Genomic DNA, 20948 nt, shown 5'->3' on the forward strand with positions numbered 1-20948 from the left:
TTGAAGCTTCGGGATTGTCTTCACTGGCTCAGGCTTGTAAAAGTTTCATATTTTATACCTTAATACTAGTAATCTTCTAAATACTATCTCTTATAACCTGTTAGTTTTATAGTAATAGCCTTGTGCTAATTTTTTTCTCTTAAACTTGGTACTTTTTTCCTTTTGCGGCTGTTTTTTCTTTGGGCCGTGTCATCTCTTTAACAATCCATTTTAGTTAGAGGATTCTTGTCCCTTCCCTTCCTTCTCTTCCCCTCTTAGGAGTCACCGTTTAAGTTAGAGGTGTCTCCTCGGGTGGAGGAGATAGTCGTTTAACTTAGAGACTTCACCTCCCTTTCCTCTTCTCTTACAAAAAAAAAAAAAAAAAAAAAAAAAAAAACCTTCCTGTCTTACTATCTTTCTATTTCCATTACTGTGTTAAGTCTTATAATTTTTTGTTACGGCTATAGTGTGTCTTCCTTATAGTTAGAGTTGTTGAAAGAACCAACTAAGGAACATAAATCAGGATTTAAAAAGTGTGATTCCTACACTCACAAAATGTCCATAACTGACGGACACACTAGTTGTGTGTACTGTCTCAGACCACTCCATCTCCAAGATTCCTGCTCCATCTGCCATAGTTTTAGAGCCAGGGTCTTACAGGAGAGGAGAAACAAGTTCATTTTAAGGGGCTTATTGAAAGTGGATGAAGGCAATCAGACTTCCAAATTGGATACTTCTAAAAAGGCTGCTTCATCAACAAGCAGCATCAAAGTTGCTACTTCCTCGGCTCCAAAAGTTGTCGGGCCCAAAAAACATAGTTCTCCCTCGGTTCCATCTGCTTCATAGGAAGCGTTGCAGAGCCGAAAAAGGAGTCAGTCACCGTCCTTGGGGCCTCTTCGCTTGGTGCTGCAATCTCCTTTATTACAGTCGGTGCCAGGTAGCCACAAATCGTCGTGTCATTCCTCTAGATCCTCCAGGCTATTGGACGATGATGTGGAGTGGGTAGTGAAGAGGGTGCTTCGGACCTGGGTCCTAGTAGCAATTCTCTCGAGCCCAGCCCACTGGATCATGGAGCCGACAACGGTATCCCCAGTTATGCCTATTCCTCCTCTGACTCAAATGAGTTTGGAGTCAGAGAGTATGGAAGGCATTGTGCTGGAACTGCTGGAGCCAGTAATCACTTCTGATATCTTGGCTCCAACGTCTGCCCCGGTTTCCTTGATGCTGTTGTCCATCGAGGGACCTGGGGGCTGACACTCCTTGGTTGGCTCAGGGGGGGGAGAGTCAAGTCGGACCCTTGTCGGTACCGGCTCTCCCACTCGGCACCTCGGCTCAGGTGAGTTTGGCTCCCACATCAGCCTCGGAGCCATCCTCCTTGGTGCCACGGAGATCTCCCGGCCTCTCAGGGCCAGAGTCTCTTTCGGCCTAGGACTGCGGTGCCTTCGAGGTGATGCGGAGTGTGCTCTCTACTGAGTCTGCTCCACTTTCTGCTTCAGCCTCTCTTCCCCCTAAGGGACTGGTGTCCACCTTTTCATTATCCCTCCATCACCCACAGAGTACAGAGCCAGAACCCCAGGAAGCCACAATGGGTGGATCCTCCTCTTCCAATACCTCCCCAGAGCATCCCACCCTAGGAGGTTCCTCGGAAGAGACAGTGTAAGAGGAAGCACATAGACTCCCCTGAGTCTGTCACTTCTGATACTGACTTAAAGGATTCAGAAGGGTCCCCATGGTCATCCTCTGAGGATGCCTCCTTTTCAGACATTCTGGAAATCATTAAGCAGAGGGGTGGCTGGAAGTCCCTTTCCCCTTCTGAAGATGAGTCGGTATACCTGGAGGCATTTGGCTCTCTCCGCTCCACCTCTTGGGTGTCTCCACCTTTCGACCCATTCCTGGGTTTGGTGAGTCGAAAGGTGTGGGACTCTCTGGACACAGTGGACCCTGTTCTGAGGAGGACTAATAAATTCATTACAGCCCCGGAAGATAGGCAGTATTTAACAAAAGGGGTTCCTGTAGATGCAATGGTGGTGGCAGTGGCCACAAAGAAAGAGTTAGCTGAAACATCTGTATCTGTTCATCCACTGAACAAGGATTCTCATACGATGGACAGATACAGGAAGAGTATGTTCTCCTCAGTGGCCTTTACCTTGCAGTCGCTGAATTATTTGTTGCATTTCATGCGACTTCAGAGGATCTCCTAAAAGGCAAAAAAAAGAAGTAGTAAGTAGCGTCACCAAAGGCAGAGCACATCAAGATATAAAACTCCAAAAACAAATGGTTCTACCACCAATTCCACTTAAAAACACTTGAAACTTGAAAACTTTAATAAAATATACGATGATAAGATAAAATAAAATAAACACACTGGGTCATAAACCGGATAAGCGCTTTCGGTATAATACCTTTTTCAAATCCTAAATGTTTGCCAGTGAAACTTCCTCTTAAATACCTTCATTTCATAGTGTTCACTCACTTAGATGCATTTAGTAACCATAGCAGCATGCACACCCTTTTAATTATGTCATTTTGAGTGCTGAAGAGCTTTGCCTTTTAGTGCAGGTTTCACCATCACATTATACCACGAGGTTTAAGAGTAAGATGCATGCCAACTTATGGAAATATGTATCCTGAATAGCTTGCCAAATGGTATAGGTTTAATATAGAAACTAGTTTCAGGTACATGACGCTTTTGATAGAATGTTTTAAACTTCAGGAGGTTGAAGCAGCAACCCTTATAGAACAAAAACAGAATGAACTGGAACAAATGATATCTGATAACAATTTGATGAAGCTAGGGGCACTGCAGGACAGGCTTGATGCTTATGATACCAAGTTAAAAGGAGTGAAAAGTAGCAAACTATCCAGGGATTATAATGATTTTAGGAAGGGTCACCTGTTTGAATGGCCGAAAGACAAGAAAACAACCATACAGACCAGGACTAATGTAAACAATGGAATAGTAGCAAGCCATGAAAAGGAGCAGACTGTCACTAGGAAACCAACGGGAATTGTAGTAGAAGCAGAAGTGCATACTACACCCAGGCAAAACAACAGAGAGGTTTCAAGAACACATGAAGCTGTGATACATGCTCTTGAGACTAATGATAGCTCGGTAATCAATACTGAGAGCATAGAAGAACTATCTGAGCAGGGTGAAGAAAATATATCCATTTTGAATAATAACAAGAATTTGGATATACAGAATGCCACTAAACCCAAAGATGGGGTGGTACATTAACTGCTTTACCAACAGCTTCCTTTTTTGTTGCAGAACAACACCCCGAGGGAAGTATGACCCCAGAGCAGGGAGAAGAAGAAACTGAGGTTTCAGGAATAAATGATTCCCTTGTATTTAATATATCGAGTATTGTATTAACAAGAGATCAGACTCGACTATTAGAGAAAGGAATGAGTTTCATACCCTCCTTGCATTCATCAATGAGTGAATTTATCCTAGATCTAAAATATTTTGGGAGAAATGCAACTCTAAGACATCTCTTTGGCAATATAAACAATGAGGAATCTCAAACTAGAATTGGGTATAGGAAACCAAGTACATATGTCCCTGTATGTCATCCGGCTGTAGATGCCTTTGTGTGATTATGTGAAAATGAAGTGGCTGAATATAGACAGCAAAAGGGAAGTAAACATTTCCACAACTTAACTCTAAATGAGAAGAGATCACTATTTGAACTACAGAATATGAAAGACATCATGATTAAACAAGCTGAGAAAGGAGGGGCAGTTATAGTTATGGATATTGCATTCTGTGATACCAAGATGAAAGAGATGCTAGCGGATATAGCCACCTACAGGAGGACTGATAAAAGAGAATTGAACACAATTATACATAGTGTACAAGACACATTTTATGACAAGCTTATGAATAGATCGATAAGCAAAGAGCTGTTTGATTTTTTTGACGTATGTCATCCTACTATACCTAGCATCAGTGGAATGCCTAAGGTGCATAAGAATCTACATGACCCTCCGATGCAACCAGTTGTTTCAGGAAAAGGATGGATAACTGAACCCCTTTCTATTTTTATAGAAGGGGAGTTAAAGAAATTGTTACCTCATGCACCTGCAGTGATCAAGGACTTGGCTGAGTTCTTAAGTAGACTTTACAAGAAACTGCAACAAATGAATACTTTTAAGGATTTATTATTGGTAACTATGGATGTGAACAGTTTGTTCACGGCCATACCCAATGATTTGGGGATCGAAGCAATCAGAGACTTTGTTGTGAAGCACAAAGCAACCAATGATATCCATTTACTATGTAGTCTCTTGGAATTGGTCTTATATACCAATGCATTTCTGTATGATAGTACTTACTACTGGCAGAAGTCGGGGGTAGCGATGGGAACTCCATGTGCAAATAGTTATGCCAATCTGGTCCTGGCAAGATGGGAAGAGCTATGGAAAGTGGATATTAACAACAAATGGAATAGAAACATAGTTTTCTATAATCGATTTATGGATGATGCCTTTCTCTTAAGGGATGGCGATTTAACATCCTTTGAACATTTTGTACAATTTTTGACCAACACAACGTCATTTTTGAAGTTTGAAGTGACATCTTCTAGTATGGAGATAGAATTCTTGGATGCTAAGTTAATGTTAGATGACACAGGAAGCATCAATACTAGAATGTATAGGAAACCTGTATAGCGCAATCATTTACTACGAAGCAAACAACAGATACTAGCACTTGCTGACCAACCAATAAATCCGAAAAAAGTGCTCAGGCTCGCTGGTAGTAAACGGAGGAATTTATTGACACCAAAATCCACAAAATAAAGTGCTCAAATGATAGAGCCTTACAAAATGTAACATTTCTATCTATTTTGTTTCTCATAGAAAAATATTTCTCATTTTCTTCTTTGATGTCAAAAAATAAATCAGTCTTAATACAGGTATCCAATGTAGTTATTTCATCCCCCAATTCATTTATTTTGTTATTATTTTCTTCTATGATTAACTTAATCACTTCTAAACCACAATTATTAAAAACTTTTATCAAGCATTCATGAAACTTAGAACCTATCTGTACATTATTCGGGTATTTGAAAACCCTTAATCCCTTTGGGACAATCTCCCTTTCTAAACATTCCCTTAAATAGGCATTTTCAATGTTTAAGGTTCTGTATTTCATTAACATTTTATCCAGTCTCGTTATTTTCATAGCATATGATTCATTATTTTCAGCACTACCATCATTGCTACCAAAATTTACTTTAAATTGAAAGTCCCGTTTGAGCCATTCATTAATCGGCTTCTCATTAGATAGCATGTGAACAGTACCTTTTGATTTATTTGGTGAATTTACTCTTTTCTTTGGGATTGCTCCCTTGTCCATCCCATTGCTGTTTCTTCCATCCCCTTCGTTTGTCACGTCCAAAAAGATTCCAGGGGTATTGTTGGGATTAGAGAATGTCCCCATATTGAGAACGCCGGCTCCTTCTTGGTCGCCTATAAGCTCTCTCTTCTTCCGCTTCCCCCTGTGTTCTTCCGGTTTTTCGGCCCCTTCGTCACCATCAGTGGGATTCCTACTTCCAGCAATAAGGTTGGCACACAATGGTGTTAACAGATCGATCAACTCTGTTAACTGGCCCATAAGCCGTCTGGCTTGGCCCGTTTCCTCCTGCATAGAAACGCTCATCCTCCCGGTCACAACACCAGCGGACCCTCCTCACAACCACGAAGCAAACAACAGATACTAGCACTTGCTGACCAACCAATAAATCCGAAAAAAGTGCTCAGGCTCGCTGGTAGTAAACGGAGGAATTTATTGACACCAAAATCCACAAAATAAAGTGCTCAAATGATAGAGCCTTACAAAATGTAACATTTCTATCTATTTTGTTTCTCATAGAAAAATATTTCTCATTTTCTTCTTTGATGTCAAAAAATAAATCAGTCTTAATACAGGTATCCAATGTAGTTATTTCATCCCCCAATTCATTTATTTTGTTATTATTTTCTTCTATGATTAACTTAATCACTTCTAAACCACAATTATTAAAAACTTTTATCAAGCATTCATGAAACTTAGAACCTATCTGTACATTATTCGGGTATTTGAAAACCCTTAATCCCTTTGGGACAATCTCCCTTTCTAAACATTCCCTTAAATAGGCATTTTCAATGTTTAAGGTTCTGTATTTCATTAACATTTTATCCAGTCTCGTTATTTTCATAGCATATGATTCATTATTTTCAGCACTATGGAAAGTGGATATTAACAACAAATGGAATAGAAACATAGTTTTCTATAATCGATTTATGGATGATGCCTTTCTCTTAAGGGATGGCGATTTAACATCCTTTGAACATTTTGTACAATTTTTGACCAACACAACGTCATTTTTGAAGTTTGAAGTGACATCTTCTAGTATGGAGATAGAATTCTTGGATGTTAAGTTAATGTTAGATGACACAGGAAGCATCAATACTAGAATGTATAGGAAACCTGTATAGCGCAATCATTTACTACACAATACTGGCATGCATCCCAGGCATGTTCTTGACAACATAGTGACTAAATAACTAACTCGAGTGTCCAAGCTCTGCACGAGGGATGAGGATTATAGGGAGGAGCAAATTAAACTTATCAACGACTTTAATAAGAGAGGATACAAAGTCAAAGAGACACAGGGGTGTCGATGGTTTCCTCAGATCCGTAGGCACCCTGACATCAGAGCAGAGGTGCTTTTGATGCCATGAGGAGTGTCATGTGTGGCAGTAAGTATCTCTAACTTTATTATGTCGGATCAAGACAAGCGCCACAAATCTGGGTTCAGAAAGTGCCCTAAGTGTGGCCAGAAAATGTCAGTTACAGACAGTCACGTCAACTGTGTTTATTGTCTAGGGGCTCTTCATGTGCAAGAAAATTGTGCCATTTGTCATTCCTTCTGCTCTAGGGTCCTGCAGGAAAGGAAGAGGAAACTAATCGATAGAGGCTTGTTGAAGCCTTCCTTTCAGGAAGCTTTGAGTGACCAGGATGGTTCCAGTCGGTCTTCAAAGTCTTCCAAGACTTCGGACTCAAAAAAATCGAAGAAGTCATTGACTTTGGCTTCACTGCCTTCGGAGCCGACAGTATGTTCCTTTCAGAGACGGTCCTCTGTCTTGGAACTGGTCAAAAAAGCTCCAAAGAGTCCTGTTCTCCAGTCGGTACCACCTTCGGTAAGATCACCTCGATCATCTATCAGCTTGTTGGATCTGGACTTGGATCTTGTGGTACAGAAGCTGTTGTCGGCACCGGCATTAGCCAAAATGTTATCGGCTTCGACCCAAATGGCTTTGGAGCCGAAGACCATTGCACAAACTATTACTATTCCTCCTCCGAGCTATGCTGGTCCTTCGGAGCCAGAGGAGGCAGACCTGATGTTAGTGGAACCCTTGGAGCCGAAGCCTTATCCAGTGTCTTCAGCTCCATTTACTCTGACGTTCTCAGTGCCAATCGAGGACTCTAGGAGCCGACACTCTTTGGTCGGGAACGGGGAGGACAGTCAAACCAACTTGTCAGTTCCGACTTTGCCTGTCGGGGCCTCGGCTCGGATGAGCTTGGCTCCTACCTCAGGTTTGGAGCCCACTGTCCCGGTGCCAGGGGTGTTGATGGTTTCCTCAGATCCGTCGGCACCCTCACATCAGAGCAGAGGTGCTTTCGATGCCATGAGGAGTGTCATGTCTCCCAGGACATCCTCGACCTTGGGTCTGCCCTCCTCCTCCCCAAAAGTGCCTGTGTCTGCTTCTGCATCGGACATCCTGACCAAGCGTAGAGACCCAGAGCCTCAGGAAGGCCCAGTGTGTGGCCCCTTCTCTTCCGAGACCTCGTTAGAGGCCCCCACTGATGAGGATCCCAGGAAGAGATTTTGCAAGAGGAAGCACCTAGACTCCCCACAGGAGTCTCTCACATTGGATACTGATTTGGATGAGTCAGAAGGGTCCCCACAGTCCCCCTCTGAGGATATCTCATTCGCTGAGATACTTGAGATCCTTAGGCAGAGGGGTGACTGGCAATCCAAAAGCCCTACTGAGGATGAGTCAATTTTCCTGAAGGCTTTTGGGTCTCAGCCCTCCACCTCTTGGGTGACTCCGCTCTTCGATGAGCTGATGCAGCTGGTCTCATGAAGGGTGTGGGAGTCTCTGGATTCTATGGAGCCTGTCCACATGACACCTAATAAATTTATTTCAGCCCCAGTTGACAAAATATTTTTAACTAAAGGTGTTCCGGTTGATGCCATGGTGGTGGCGGCGGCCACCAAGAAGGAAATGTCTGAGACTTCCTTGTCTATCCAGCCTCCTAACAGAGACTCCAGGATTATGGATAGATATGGGAAGAGCATGTTCAGTTCAGCGACCTTTGCTCTCCGTTCGCTGAACTACTTAACCCATTTTACTAGGTTACAAAGAGATCTCCTTAAGAAGTTGGGAGAGACTCTTCAGGGTACAGTAGCTGGGGCAGCTTCCGACAAAGTTACTGCCCAGCTTTCTACCCTAAATTCTATTGTTAACTCGTCCATGCACCTCATATCTTATGCAGCTGATGGAATGAATAGGGCAATGGGTACAGGAATTGCTCTTTGGAAACATTCCTGGATGCGCTTGTGTTCCTTCGCGGTACCTTTCAAGTCTTCTTTAATTAACACTCCCTTTGATGGCTCGTCCCTTTTTGGGCCTAAAGTGAGGGAAACCTTAACCAGGTGTGAACAGGATGGAGAGACTCTGTCTGCCATCGGGGTCCATTTTTCCACCCCTACCTGACCATACTCTAAAGGTCAAAGGGGAGGACAAATGTGGTTCCGAAAAGCCCGAGGAACCTTTCAGGATACATGTGGTGAACCCCCCTCCAGGGGCAGAGGAGGGGGTAATAATGGAAGACGCCGCCCTCGTGGCAGAGGGGGTCCACAACACCAGGGAGACAGAGATCAGGTTTTTAGGAAGTCCTACCAGCGCTCCTGAAAGGAGGCCCAACTCTCCTGCTCTGGAGGCAGTCAGGGGTCATTTATCTTTGTATCCAGATGCCTGGCTCAAAATAACAAATGACAATTGGGTACAAAGTATCATTTCCAGAGGATACTTCATCCCATTCGCCACACTCCCTCCACTGACAAGAAAAATCCCGGACGTTCCACCCAGTTACAGGGAACAAGCAACAGTAGAGGTCCAGACGTTGCTAAGAAAAAGAGTCATCCAACCAGTCCCAGCAGATCAGTCAGGATCCAGAACTTACTCAAGATTCTTTTTAGTTCCAAAAAAGACAGGGGACTGGAGACCTATAATGGACCTGTGCAGACTAAACAAATCTGTAAAGAAAGAGAAGTTTCGGATGGTCACGCTTCAGTCAATACTTCCCTTCTTAAGGAAAGACAATTGGATGTGCTTGATAGATCTCCAGGATGCGTACTACCACATAAAAATGGCCAGGCCATCCAGGGATCATCTGCGCTTCCAGCTGGGAGCCAGTCATTACCAGTTTTGAGCCCTGCCCTTTGGTCTCATTACAGCCCCCCAGAGTGTTCACCAAATGCATGGCAGTGGTCACGGATCACCTGAGACGTTTAGGATTCCAGGTGTTTCCGTACCTAGATGATTGGCTCCTCACTGCCACCACCAGACATCAACTCATTCTGGCCAGGGAGTCCACTCTGTCACTCTGCAATCACCTGGGCATTACAATAAACTCAGAAAAATCTGCCTTGTCGCCATCGCAGCATATCGTCTTTATTGGAGCAGAACCAGACACTACCACCACCATGCTAAGACATCCAGTAGAAAGAGTCTTACTTCTCTGTCAGCATGTTTGCATTCTAATATCCAAAAACAAAGCACCAGCATCAGAAGTTCTGAAATTGTTAGGTATGTCAGAGCTTCAGGTCTTATACATCAAACCTCTTTATTTGATTTTCCATGCTGACAGTCTCACTTCGAACAAACCCCTCTTTCTTACCCAAAGTTTGCACTGAAACTAATCTTAACCAAATTATTGATTTGCCAGTTTTCTTCCCCAACCATTCCAACAATTTAGAGTACATGCTGCACAAATTGATGTTCACAGACAGCTCAGATTTTATTTGGATAGAACAAAAGATTTCAGGAAATCAGACCAGCTTTTTGTTTCATTTTCAGATTCCAGGAACAGTATGCCAGTGGCTAAAACAGCTCTGTCTAAATGGTTATCTGATTGTATCACCTTTGCTTATTCAGCTGCCAATATGCCCTTGCAGCATAAAATTAAAGCTCACTCAACCAGAGCAATTTCTACTTCATCTGCTTTTTCTGGCAGATATCCTATTGATAACATTTGCGCAGCAGCCATTTGGTCAAAACTTCATACCTTTATCACTCATTACAAGGTTGACAGGGCCTCTAGGGACAGGGCCTCCTTTGGATCCACGGTCCTGGGAAATATACTCCCGTGAGCCACCCGAGGTTGATGGTGCTTGGGACGCTACCCATCAGTAAAGAGTGAACGGCGAGATAGAACAACTTCACATAAAGAAGTTATGTTCTTACCATAATGTTCCATGTGAGTTGTTCATCTCGCCTTCATTCTTACGTCCCTCCCTCCTACCCCCTCCTGGGCTCACAGAAGACCTAGATGCTAGATCCTTCCTGGTCACTCAACCCTTCTACTCTCTCTCTCTCTCTCTCTCATGAAGTTATAGAATGACATATGGTATTATTATACGCAGCAAACAAGATCTGAGGTAACTCAAGGTGCATCATGGGATAGGGACCTTTACAGTAGGTGCTGACTCAGAACCGAGGGATCGGCTCCGAACCCCATCAAAAAAGAATGAAGGTGAGATGAACAACTCACATGGAACTTTATGGTAAGAACATAACTTCTTTTTATACAATATCCAAACAAACAATATCTAGATGGATTTTTTTTTGCCATTTCTTTGTGTTACTCCTTTCCTGGTAAACTGCTCCCAGGTTTTGTTAAAGCCCATTCTAGTAGAGTTGTTGCCTCTTCTGGAGCTTTTCGTCAAATATATGATTTCCAAGCCCATTTTCAAAGTACTTCTATCCACACTTTTACCAAACATTATAATACTGATTTTTTTAAGGACTAAAGTTGTCTTTGCTAGATCTGTTCTTCAAAGAATCTTGGATCCCAGCTGAACTTCTATATCCACCTTCTTTTGTACTTCTTCAGCTTTGGGAACCATCATCCAGTAATATTGCAACAATGATCCAAGGAAGGACATAGTAAAGTTGTGTGAGAATTTGCCATAACAGTTGATGTCCAGCTGATCACTTTTGCAATTTTACATCCCAATCTCCTTCCCCCTTGCTGTTTTCTTATGTTATCCCTGGCTAAAGTGGGTAGCCCCCCCCCCCCCCCATTGGCATGTGTATGACTGCTACATCTGTAAATAGTTTATCTGTTCTTCTGCTTCGTTTTCTATTTCTCTTGTCTAGGAAAAGAAAGTCTTGATGTAATTCATGCCCATGCATCCCATATGTGCCTTCTAGCTGTCAGACTTTAGTCATACTTCAGATGTATAGCACGAGAGGAAAGCACCCAGACTTTGGTATGCTGGCCAGATGTACAGCTATCCCTGGCAGGATATCCCATCAGTCAATAATACCGCAACAGTGATCAGACAACCATCTACTGTTAAGGTAAGTTTTTAAACAAATATACTTTCTGGAAACAGATCACTTGTCTTTTGAATGTGAGAGGAAATGGTTTGCTTCATTTGACAAGGATCAATAAAACAAACTGATGGAAAAAGTAATCCATCCTAAATTGCTAGAGAATTGTATGTTTCACAATGACAGATCATTGTCTGCAAAGGCTTGCAATGGCTTGCAAGGGCTCACTCTACCACGACAGTAGCAATCTCAAAAGTATTTTAAGGATTTTTTTTTACTGGATATTTGTGAATCTGCTACTTGCAGAGTTTCTCTGTGTTTATTAGGTATTACAGTTTGGATTGCCAATCCCAAATTATGACAAGTTTTTCAAAGGCTGAACCTGGCTCTGCGACATAGAGGTATGGAGCTGTGAGTATGACACAGGCAACCGGTGTTCACTTAGTGACATAACTGCTGGAGGGTTTGGGCAGGGCAAGGTAGGCTTGAGCTTCTAATGCCAACTCACCCATTCTGTGGGAAGGATGTGGCCTGGTCTGCAACATTAGTGATGCCTACAGGATGGTAGGTAGTCACTTGTGGACAGGCTTGTGCTGTTAAGCAGTTTATGCATCACTGTGTCAGGGATGATGTAAGTCAGGGCATCTGCATCTTTTTCCCACCCAGACAACCACTGTGATTCAGCTGGCCACCTGTAGGGTGGGTTTGGGAGAGATGCAGCAAGGATCTCCATGTGACCAGTACCCTGGCCAACTCCCTAATTCCTGATTATTACTTGTATGAGAATGAATGTGGTGATCAGGCCCTTTCACAAGAATGAATTAGTCCAGGGGTCTGTCACCCCTTTAGGAACGAATGAGCCAGCAGGGCACAGGTAGTGGGGCCATTGGCTAGGTCCCTGGAATTGAGCTAGGACTTTGGGAGGGAGTTATTTGTTATAATTGTAAGTTTGTGTTTACTTTGTTTGATATTTTACAAGAGACGTAGACTAATGAAGCACACACTGTATTTTCCTGTATGGTACTGCTATGGGAAGTCCATTGTTTAGAGGTAAAGAATCAAGAAAAATTTCAGCCAACATCAGATTTAATTGCACATATTATGAGACTGATGGTTTCAACAGGCTTGAGACCAACAGAGGACTGAGCTGAACTGCAGGTACTGCTGGGGAAATTGCACAGATTAATGAACTGAGAAAAGTAAGAATAATTATTGCTATCTGCTGAAATACTCCCTGTTCTACTGTTAAACTAAGTGCCTCACTCAATTGTACTTTATATTTCAAACTTCTAAGTGCTATTTTCAAGATTGCCCATGACTGCTGTAATTTGCATGTGGTCTTGTTTTTATTCAGTGGAAAGATATATTTTGACAGTGAATTTGTGATATATTTTTCTATAGTTTTGTATTTCGGTATTCAAAAGGATAATGCCTGGCATCATCACAGTTACTTAGTCACAGCTATTGTTAAGCACATTAATAAACTGTATAGCATATCTTTTTTGCCTACTGCAAATTCAGCTTTTGATGTGTTGTTTTCTTTAGGTTCTTTGGCAGAAATCTACGTATTATTCCTGTTCATAATACATCGGACACAATAAGAAGCATATTAACAATAGCAAAGGTACATGTAATAAACTGCAAATATTGAGGAATGTCGTCTACATTGATATATAGTAACAGAAAAATATCTAAATATCTCCACAATGTTGCATGTTGTGACGTGTCTATAAATATTTTGTGCTGCTTTTCATCTTGCTAGAGGCTTGCCCTATACCTGTCTTAAAGGTTATTGTTTCTGATTTTTTTCTGGGGGAAACAAGGTCCCAAATCATTGCTGTAACTGATCTTTGAGCTGCCCATATATATTTAATTCTGATGATCTTCTTAAAATGGTGAACTGTACAATCTAACTTCATAAGTTCATGCTAAGCACATGACTGAAGGACCATCAAGAAGCTTAGCTGTGACATCCTTTGATACTGAGAGTGTATTAGTTACCCCAGGTGAGAAGATTATTTCTACATACCACAGGCATAAATGTATGGTCTCCCACCCAATCATTAAGCTTAGTTTTGAAAATAGATAAGGCATTATTTTGTTTGCTGTATAGAGAGAATGTATTCTAAAGACAGTGAATGTACTTGGTTATATATCTGTCATGGCAATGGACATTACTGTCCTTGCAGTGAGGGTTGAGGTCTTTGCTACAAGTGTTAGACAGACTATTGGTTATGTGAAGGTGTAGGAGGTAAAAAAGGTTAGGGACTTTCAGTGCTTGCAAGGCTAAATTGAGATCACCCCTCAAGATTCTGTATGAGACAGAGACAATTAATAAGGCTTTTAGTCTCGATTGTGTAGTCCAGAAATCTTCTTGGTCAGAAACCCTTATGGGTCTTTCATATTGGTCAAAGTATTTTGTGAGCTAAATTTCAAAAGGGGCATTGTATTCAAGAACAGGTAAAACAAGGGAAGCAAGTAAAAGGACAAAGACTGTATGGAAGATACAACTACAGATCAGCAAAGTAGAAAACTTACTAATTGCAATTGAGACATGTTGATTAGAAAAAAGATTGTTGTCAACACAAGTACACAAGTCCGACATAGTTGTAAACATTTTAGGGTTACCAGCAGCGTGGTAAGAGAAGGAGAGGGCTTGTCTTTCTTAAGGGTATGTATACTGATGTTTTGGTTTTTAAGGCAAGTCTGTGGATTTGCACAGTATTGCAAAGAGTAGCTTGTTGCCTCAGGGCAAGAGGTTCTCTGGTTCCTTTTTCAACTATGGTGCCTTCTGTGCAAAGTCTTCATATCTTCCCTGAGTTCACATACATTCTCTCCAGTTTCCTGTCATATTCCAAAGACATGTAGTAGGCAGATTGTTGACTTCTAAATTGTCCATAGGTATGTTTGTGTGTGTGCGTGCATATATAATACAGAAGAAAGGCCTAGCAGTCTACTTTCACCCCCCCCCCCTTTGCCTAGTAAATGTTGTGGATGGTGACAGATGTTCATGGGATGACTAAAAGTGTGAACTGTGACTCATAGGTATGGATGGATGGATAGATGATGAACATGTGACTAAGATGCTAGGTGTTGGTATGGTCCAGACCCTGCCAGAGTACCTAAATGTTCTAGGGGAATTTTTACAATTGCATCCAGTTTGCAGTCATCAGCAAACTTAGCCACCACCTGCTGACATTTGCTTTCACTTCCGAGAAGTAGATGCAAAGACACAGGACAGAGATTGTGAAACCCCCTTTGGTGACACATATTCATCATTCCAAATGCTGCAGTAGCTTTAGGTTATTTGAGTTGTTTCCCTGTCCAAGAAACAACTGGTCAACTTTACAAAGCTCTGGCTTCTCCCACACCTTCATTCTGACTACTGATTGACTCACCCCAATGAGGAAACCAGCAGTCAGAGATTTCTTCAATAGTTTCTTGTCACCTTGAGAAGAAGCATCTCCAGGGCTTCACATATGAAGTAATTAGCTTAGAGCGTTGTTTCTGGCAGGTAGGTTGCTTTTGTGTTGGTCTTCTTTCCCAGGAACTCCTATAAAGAAGAAAACAAAGGATTAAATGCTGTTTATCTCAAGAAATAATTGCAGTTAAGAAAGATGATTTTCTTAACTTAGCAAGGTATACATTACAGGTTGTGACTCTTGCTGTCCAGAAGCCGTTTTAGGTGAGCATCCCCTATAAAAAATTCCAGAGGAAACAAGATCTGATTATTCTGATTATGACAAAGATGGGGATTTTTCTCCTTCAGATTCACAAGTCTAGCCTTCTGACTGTGAAGAAAATATTAACTCTTATCTTCATATGGAGGAATTTTCTTTTAATCCGACCCACAGCCAGGATGACTGATGTATTTTTATGTAAAAAAGTTGATGTTCCACCTGAACTGAGATGATATTATGATGTGTTACAAATGGATATTTTTCATTCCTCACCAATCCCTCCTGTGCTGCCAGCCCTGGAGAATGTGTTGAATGCTGCTTATAATCATCCTGATACTCAGCTGTCAGTTCCTAAAAAGTAAATAAAATTTATAGAGTGTGTGAGACTAATACATTTCTTCTCTTTCACCTTAAATCTGATTTAGCAGCCATATTCACTGCATCGCCTGCTGGCAGTAGGCTGTTACTGAACACTAACCCTTCACATGGTGATAAGGAAAGCAAGATGTTTGCCTAGGTTTTCTGCCACATTATCTTTCAGAATTCTCAGTTATCTGGCATACATCTGTAAGTTTTTGCTTTGTTATATGTATAGTCTGAGGGAATTGGCTACCTCAGTTCCTAGGGAAGAAAATCTGTCTTTGAATCAAACTTTCAATCATGTCCCAGGTATCCAAACATGCTTTGGGGAGTGTATATGTTTTGTGCAAATACAGCACCTAGGGCCACTGTTACTGCTACAGTGTTGCAAAGATATACTTGGGTACGTAACCAGAAGTGTGCTGATAAGGTAACCACTGAAATCTTAAATTCTATTTTAGTTAAGGAGGTATTGTTTAGATTTTTTGTTACCCAGCTTCTCAAATAATATAATGAAAGAAGAAAATTGATTCAGTGTTTATCTATGAATCTGATGTTGTCAATTTTCATTCTATCCTCAACTGTTGGGGTTCGGATACAAATCTTGGATCCAACTCGGCCGTTACTAAAGCTTGTGATGACCTAAAAGCTCTCAAGCTTCTCCCTTACCAATGATGCACCAACCCCTAACATACCCCAGTTCTCATTTGCTGTTTTTCACATAAAGATGTGGTCAGCTGTAGCTCTCAAGTTTTGTTTGTTCCTTAGGCAGATAAATAATTTTTCTCTACAAATAACTTTATAATTTTAGTATACTTCTGATCTGAAGTAGTTAACTTCATTTGATCAGCAACCTGTGGGTTACGGATCCGACACGGATCCGAGCCGGCAGCATACCAAGCAAAAAGATTCGAGCTCCAAGCTCCTCCCCCTTACCCATACTACACTGCAACCTCCTTGCAATCCTCAGATCTCATTTGCCACAGCTTTGACAAGCACGGGATTCTTAGAGCTCCAGGCAAGTGTAGCAATATTTTACTTCAAACTTCTCTTTTAGTCTACTTTTTTTTGTGTGTGCGTGTATTTTAATACCTTTCTTCGGGTGTTCTTTCTCCCCAGCCTTTATTTCCCCTTTACCTTTGGTAGTTACTCATCCCTTTGTAGGCCCCTATTTTTTTCCCTCTTTCAGGTGCGCGTGTGTGGCTCTGTGTGTGGCTCTGGTATGGCTGAAAGTCATAAAGTGACTTTTTCCAAATGCTTTGAGTGTAGCCATAAGCTGTCGCCAGCGGATGGTCACACTCAATGCGTGATTTGCTTGGGGGTTCCACACCTTTCTTCGGGCTGCCAGATTTGTGCGGCCTTTAACCCTCGAGCCTTAAGGGATAGGAGGAACAAGCTGATTCTGACAGGTCTTCTACCCACAGAATCAGCTTCTTCTCCTTCCCTCTCTGTAGCGACAACCGCGGCTGTGGCTGCCCAGCCAACTGGCCCTCTTCCCCTGTCTGGGACTCACCCTCCCACCTTGTCTCAGGGAGAATGAGAGGCCAAGAAGGATAAAAAAGAGAGAAGGGAGAGAGAGAAAAAAAGAGAGAGAGAGAAAGAAGCCGCAAGCGGCAGGCCGAATTGGACCCCTCAGCCCCTCCTGCTAAGGTAGTCTCTTCTCCATTAAGAGTGTTCAAGCCTTCCTCCCCACTGCTCTGTTCGCCACGTTTCTCCCCGGAGCCGGAGGAGGAGACCCGACCAGCCTAGAGGTCGTCGTCGCGTCGGCCCTTCCGGACGGCTTCGGCGGCTTCCTCCAGGTCTACTCGCAGCATTTCGGAGGCAGATATGGACCGGATGATACGTCGATTCTTGCAAACTCAGATGCAGATGGGAGTATTGCTGCTTCCCCCTGCCTCCCCCCCAGTTCAGCTCAACTGTTCGCCCCGATAGCTCCTTCTCCGATCCACCACCAGATTTCAGAGTCTTTGGATCCGAAGAGCCCCGGAGCCAGGGGGTTGGCACCAATGGTTATTACTACCTCAACGCCGGCCATGCCCTCGAGCTTATCGGATCCGCTTTCGGATCCAAGCTCTCAGAGCCGAGAGCTGGGCATCGGATCTGGGGGGGGGGGCGAGTGTGTCTTCAGCTCCTTTGCAGTCGGAGCACACCATCCTCTTGGGTCCGATCGCTTCGGTTCCGACACGATCCCCTTGTCGGATCCGAGGGCCACGGCCACCTGTCTTAGAGAGGACGGTTCCCCTTCGGTGTTCGACGTGGTGGAGAGGGTTCTCTCTGGAGGATCGAGACCCCTTACTCTTTCCTCAGGATCCGCCCCCGCTCCCTCGCAGCTCAGTTTGTCCTCCATCATCCAATCCCCCCAGGGACAGCCTGTGTCGTTGACGCCCCAGTCAGTTCCCCTGGTGGAACATGAATCCGTTGGTGAGCCCCCCTCGGACAATCCCCTGAGGAGGTTCCTCACAAACGCCTGTGCAAAAGGAGGCACTTGGACTCCCCTGAGTCCCTCACCGAGGATACCGATTTGGAGGAAAGGGAGGTTCCCCCAAATCACCCCCCGACGACGTCTCCTTTGGAGATATTATAGAAATACTCTGCCAAAGGGGGGAGCTGGTCCGCCCAAAAACCCTCCTCGGACGAGTCGGTATTCCTGGAGGCATTCGACACAGGCCCATCTACCTCTTGGGTGTCCCCACCAGCCGACCCCCTGGTCGACCTGATTACCACCAAGGCGTGGAAGGAGCTGGATACTGTAGAGCCGATACCTAGAAGGCCAGATAAGGTTCTTAGTCCCCCTGCAGACAGAGCTTCATGGAGCAAGAGTTCCCGGGTTGATGCCATGGTGGTGGCTGCGGCCACCAAAAAGGAACTCTCCCAGGAAAGTTCTTCTGTCCATCCCCCTGATAAGAAGTCTCGGGCAATGGACCACATTGGAAAGCGGACTTTTGCTTCAGCTACCTTTTCTATAAGGGTGCTGAATTTCTTGGCCCATGTAATCAGACTGCAGTGGGACCTGGTCAAAGAGTACGCTGAGTCTCCCCCAGAGTCCATGTCGGCCGAGGATAAATGGACTTTCTCGGCTCGTATGGCCACTCTCAAGTCAGTGTCTAATACTTCTATGCGGCTACTTTCCCATGCCATGGAAGGAGCCGCTAGAGCTAGCAGGTCTGGTATCGCCTTAAGGCGTCATGCCTGGCTTCGACTTTGTGATTTCTCTGAACCCTTCAAGGTGTCCTTCGCGAATGCACCCTTTGACGGGTCGACCTTCTTCGGGAAGACCGTCCGCAAGATGCTGGTCCAGAGCGAGAAAGACAGGGAAACGCTGTCAGCCATCAGAATACGCTTCTCTACCCCTCAAAGGACCTTCTCTAGGAACCAGCGAGGGCAGAAGAAGATGTGGTTCCGGAAATCTCAGCAGGCCCAGAACGCTCAGGACTCCTTCTCCCCCAGAGGCAGAGGGGGACAAGGTGGATGCCGGCCCAGAGGCAGAGGGGGACCAAAGAACTTCGGGTCATGGGAACCCTTTTCCGACCGACCCGCATAGCAGCCCTGAGGGGTTGCCCGACTGCTCCTCTCTGGAGGCAGTTGGGGGGCGTTTTTCAAGGTACCTGGCTCAATGGGAGTCCATCACGACAGATCGCTGGGTGCTTCAGATAATATCCAGAGGCTATTCAATCCCCTTCATAAACAAGCCCTCTTACTCAAGACGCCTCCCAGATGTCCCACCCACTCAAAGGGAGGCCGCGGCTTTGGAAATAAAAAGGCTGTTAAAAATACAGCCATCCAGCATGTGCCCCCAGACCAGTCCGGATCAAGCATCTACTCCAGGTTCTTTCTGGTGCCAAAAAAGACGGGGGACTTAAGGCCGATTCTCGACCTGTCAACAATGAACCTTTTCATTGCCAAGGAGAAATTCCGGATGGTCACGATTCAATCCATCCTGCCCCTCTTGCAGGAGGAGGACTGGATGTGCTCCATAGACCTCAAGGATGCGTACTACCATATTCTCATGGAAAGATGGTCAAGGAGGTTTCTCTTCTTTTGGCTAGGAGCCAATCATTACCTGTTCAGGGTCCTACCCTTCGGTCTCACCACAGCCCCCATGGTGTTCACCAAGGTCATGGCAGTTGTAGTGGCCCACCTGAGGCTCCAGGGCATACAGGTCTTCCCGTACCTAGACGACTGGCTCCTCACTGCCCCCACCAGGCATCTACTTCCTCTAGCCAGGGCTTTCTTCCTCCGGATGTCACCCCGGTTGGGGATAACCATAAATGTCAAGAAGTCTTTCCTCCAGTCTGTTCAAGTGTTAGACTTCATAGGGGCCAGGATAGATACCCTCCAGGCCAGGGCCTTCCTAACGTCAGACAGACTTCACAGCATGACTCTGCATGTGCTAGCCCTCTTTCATTCCCCTGCTCCCTCAGCAGAATTAGTCCTGAGAGCTTTGGGGTCCATGGCGGCAGCGATCAATCTGATTCCTTACGCTCGTCTGCACATGAGGGTTCTACAGTGGACATTGCAAGTCCAGTGGTCTATTCTACACCACCCTCTAGACTTCCCGATCCCCCTCAGCAGGGTTTGCAGGAACTCCCTCATGTGGTGATTTCAATCCCGAGTCCTTTTGTTATGTCACCACCCCAGGCCACAGTGACCACGGACGCCTCCCACCTAGGGTGGGGGGGGGCATTGTGTGGGCAGGACTGTCCAGGGCACGTGGACTCAGATTGAGACCGTACTGCATATAAATATTCTGGAGATAAGGGCGGTCCTTTTGGCGTTGCAGGCACTTCATGCCTCTCTTCCTCTGGGGACTATTGCTATCCAGTCGGGCAATATGTAAGTGGTCTGGTATATCAACAAAGAGAGAGGAACCAGGTCTTACCCCCTTTGCCGAGAGGCCATGAGAGTTTGGGAATGGGCGATCTCCACCAACCGCTTCCTGTTAGCAATGCACATTCAGGGTTGGTCTAACATACTCGCGGACAAATTGAGCAGAACTATCCTCTCTCCTTACGAGTGGTCTCTGAATCCTTGTGTAGTGGAACAGATCTTCCTCAAGTGTGGTCATCTTTGCTGCGATCACTTCACATCGTCTTCCAACACGAAGTGCAGCGAGTTTTTCACTCTAATTCCTCCTTTGGGAGAAGCCCCCAGAGATGCTCTAGTCCATGCTTGGCCACCTGGTCTTCTTTATGCGTATCCTCCACTTCCGCTTATGACAAAATTTCTGCAGAAAGCTCGCCAGTTGGGGAGCAAGATTAGCCTCATAGCCCCATTCTGGCTTCGTCAAGTCTGGTTCCCCTGTCTGCGGTCTCATCT

The 20948-nt window shown here is 44.3% G+C and overlaps 1 protein-coding gene across 1 annotated transcript in view; it reads left to right on the plus strand.

The window, feature by feature from the left end:
- The window catches only part of CCHR10.PART0H1orf146 (chromosome chr10.part0 C1orf146 homolog), a 506230-nt gene that overhangs the window by 213646 nt on the left and 271636 nt on the right, over nt 1-20948 (plus strand). The window contains exon 4 of the mRNA XM_044085666.1: nt 13138-13216. Coding sequence (XP_043941601.1) covers nt 13138-13216 — 79 coding nt within the window. The remainder of the gene's footprint in view (nt 1-13137; nt 13217-20948) is intronic.

The sequence above is a fragment of the Protopterus annectens genome, chromosome 10.part0 (assembly GCF_019279795.1).
Source record: "Protopterus annectens isolate FY-2018-M chromosome 10.part0, PAN1.0, whole genome shotgun sequence".
Taxonomy (NCBI): Eukaryota; Metazoa; Chordata; order Ceratodontiformes; family Protopteridae; genus Protopterus; species Protopterus annectens.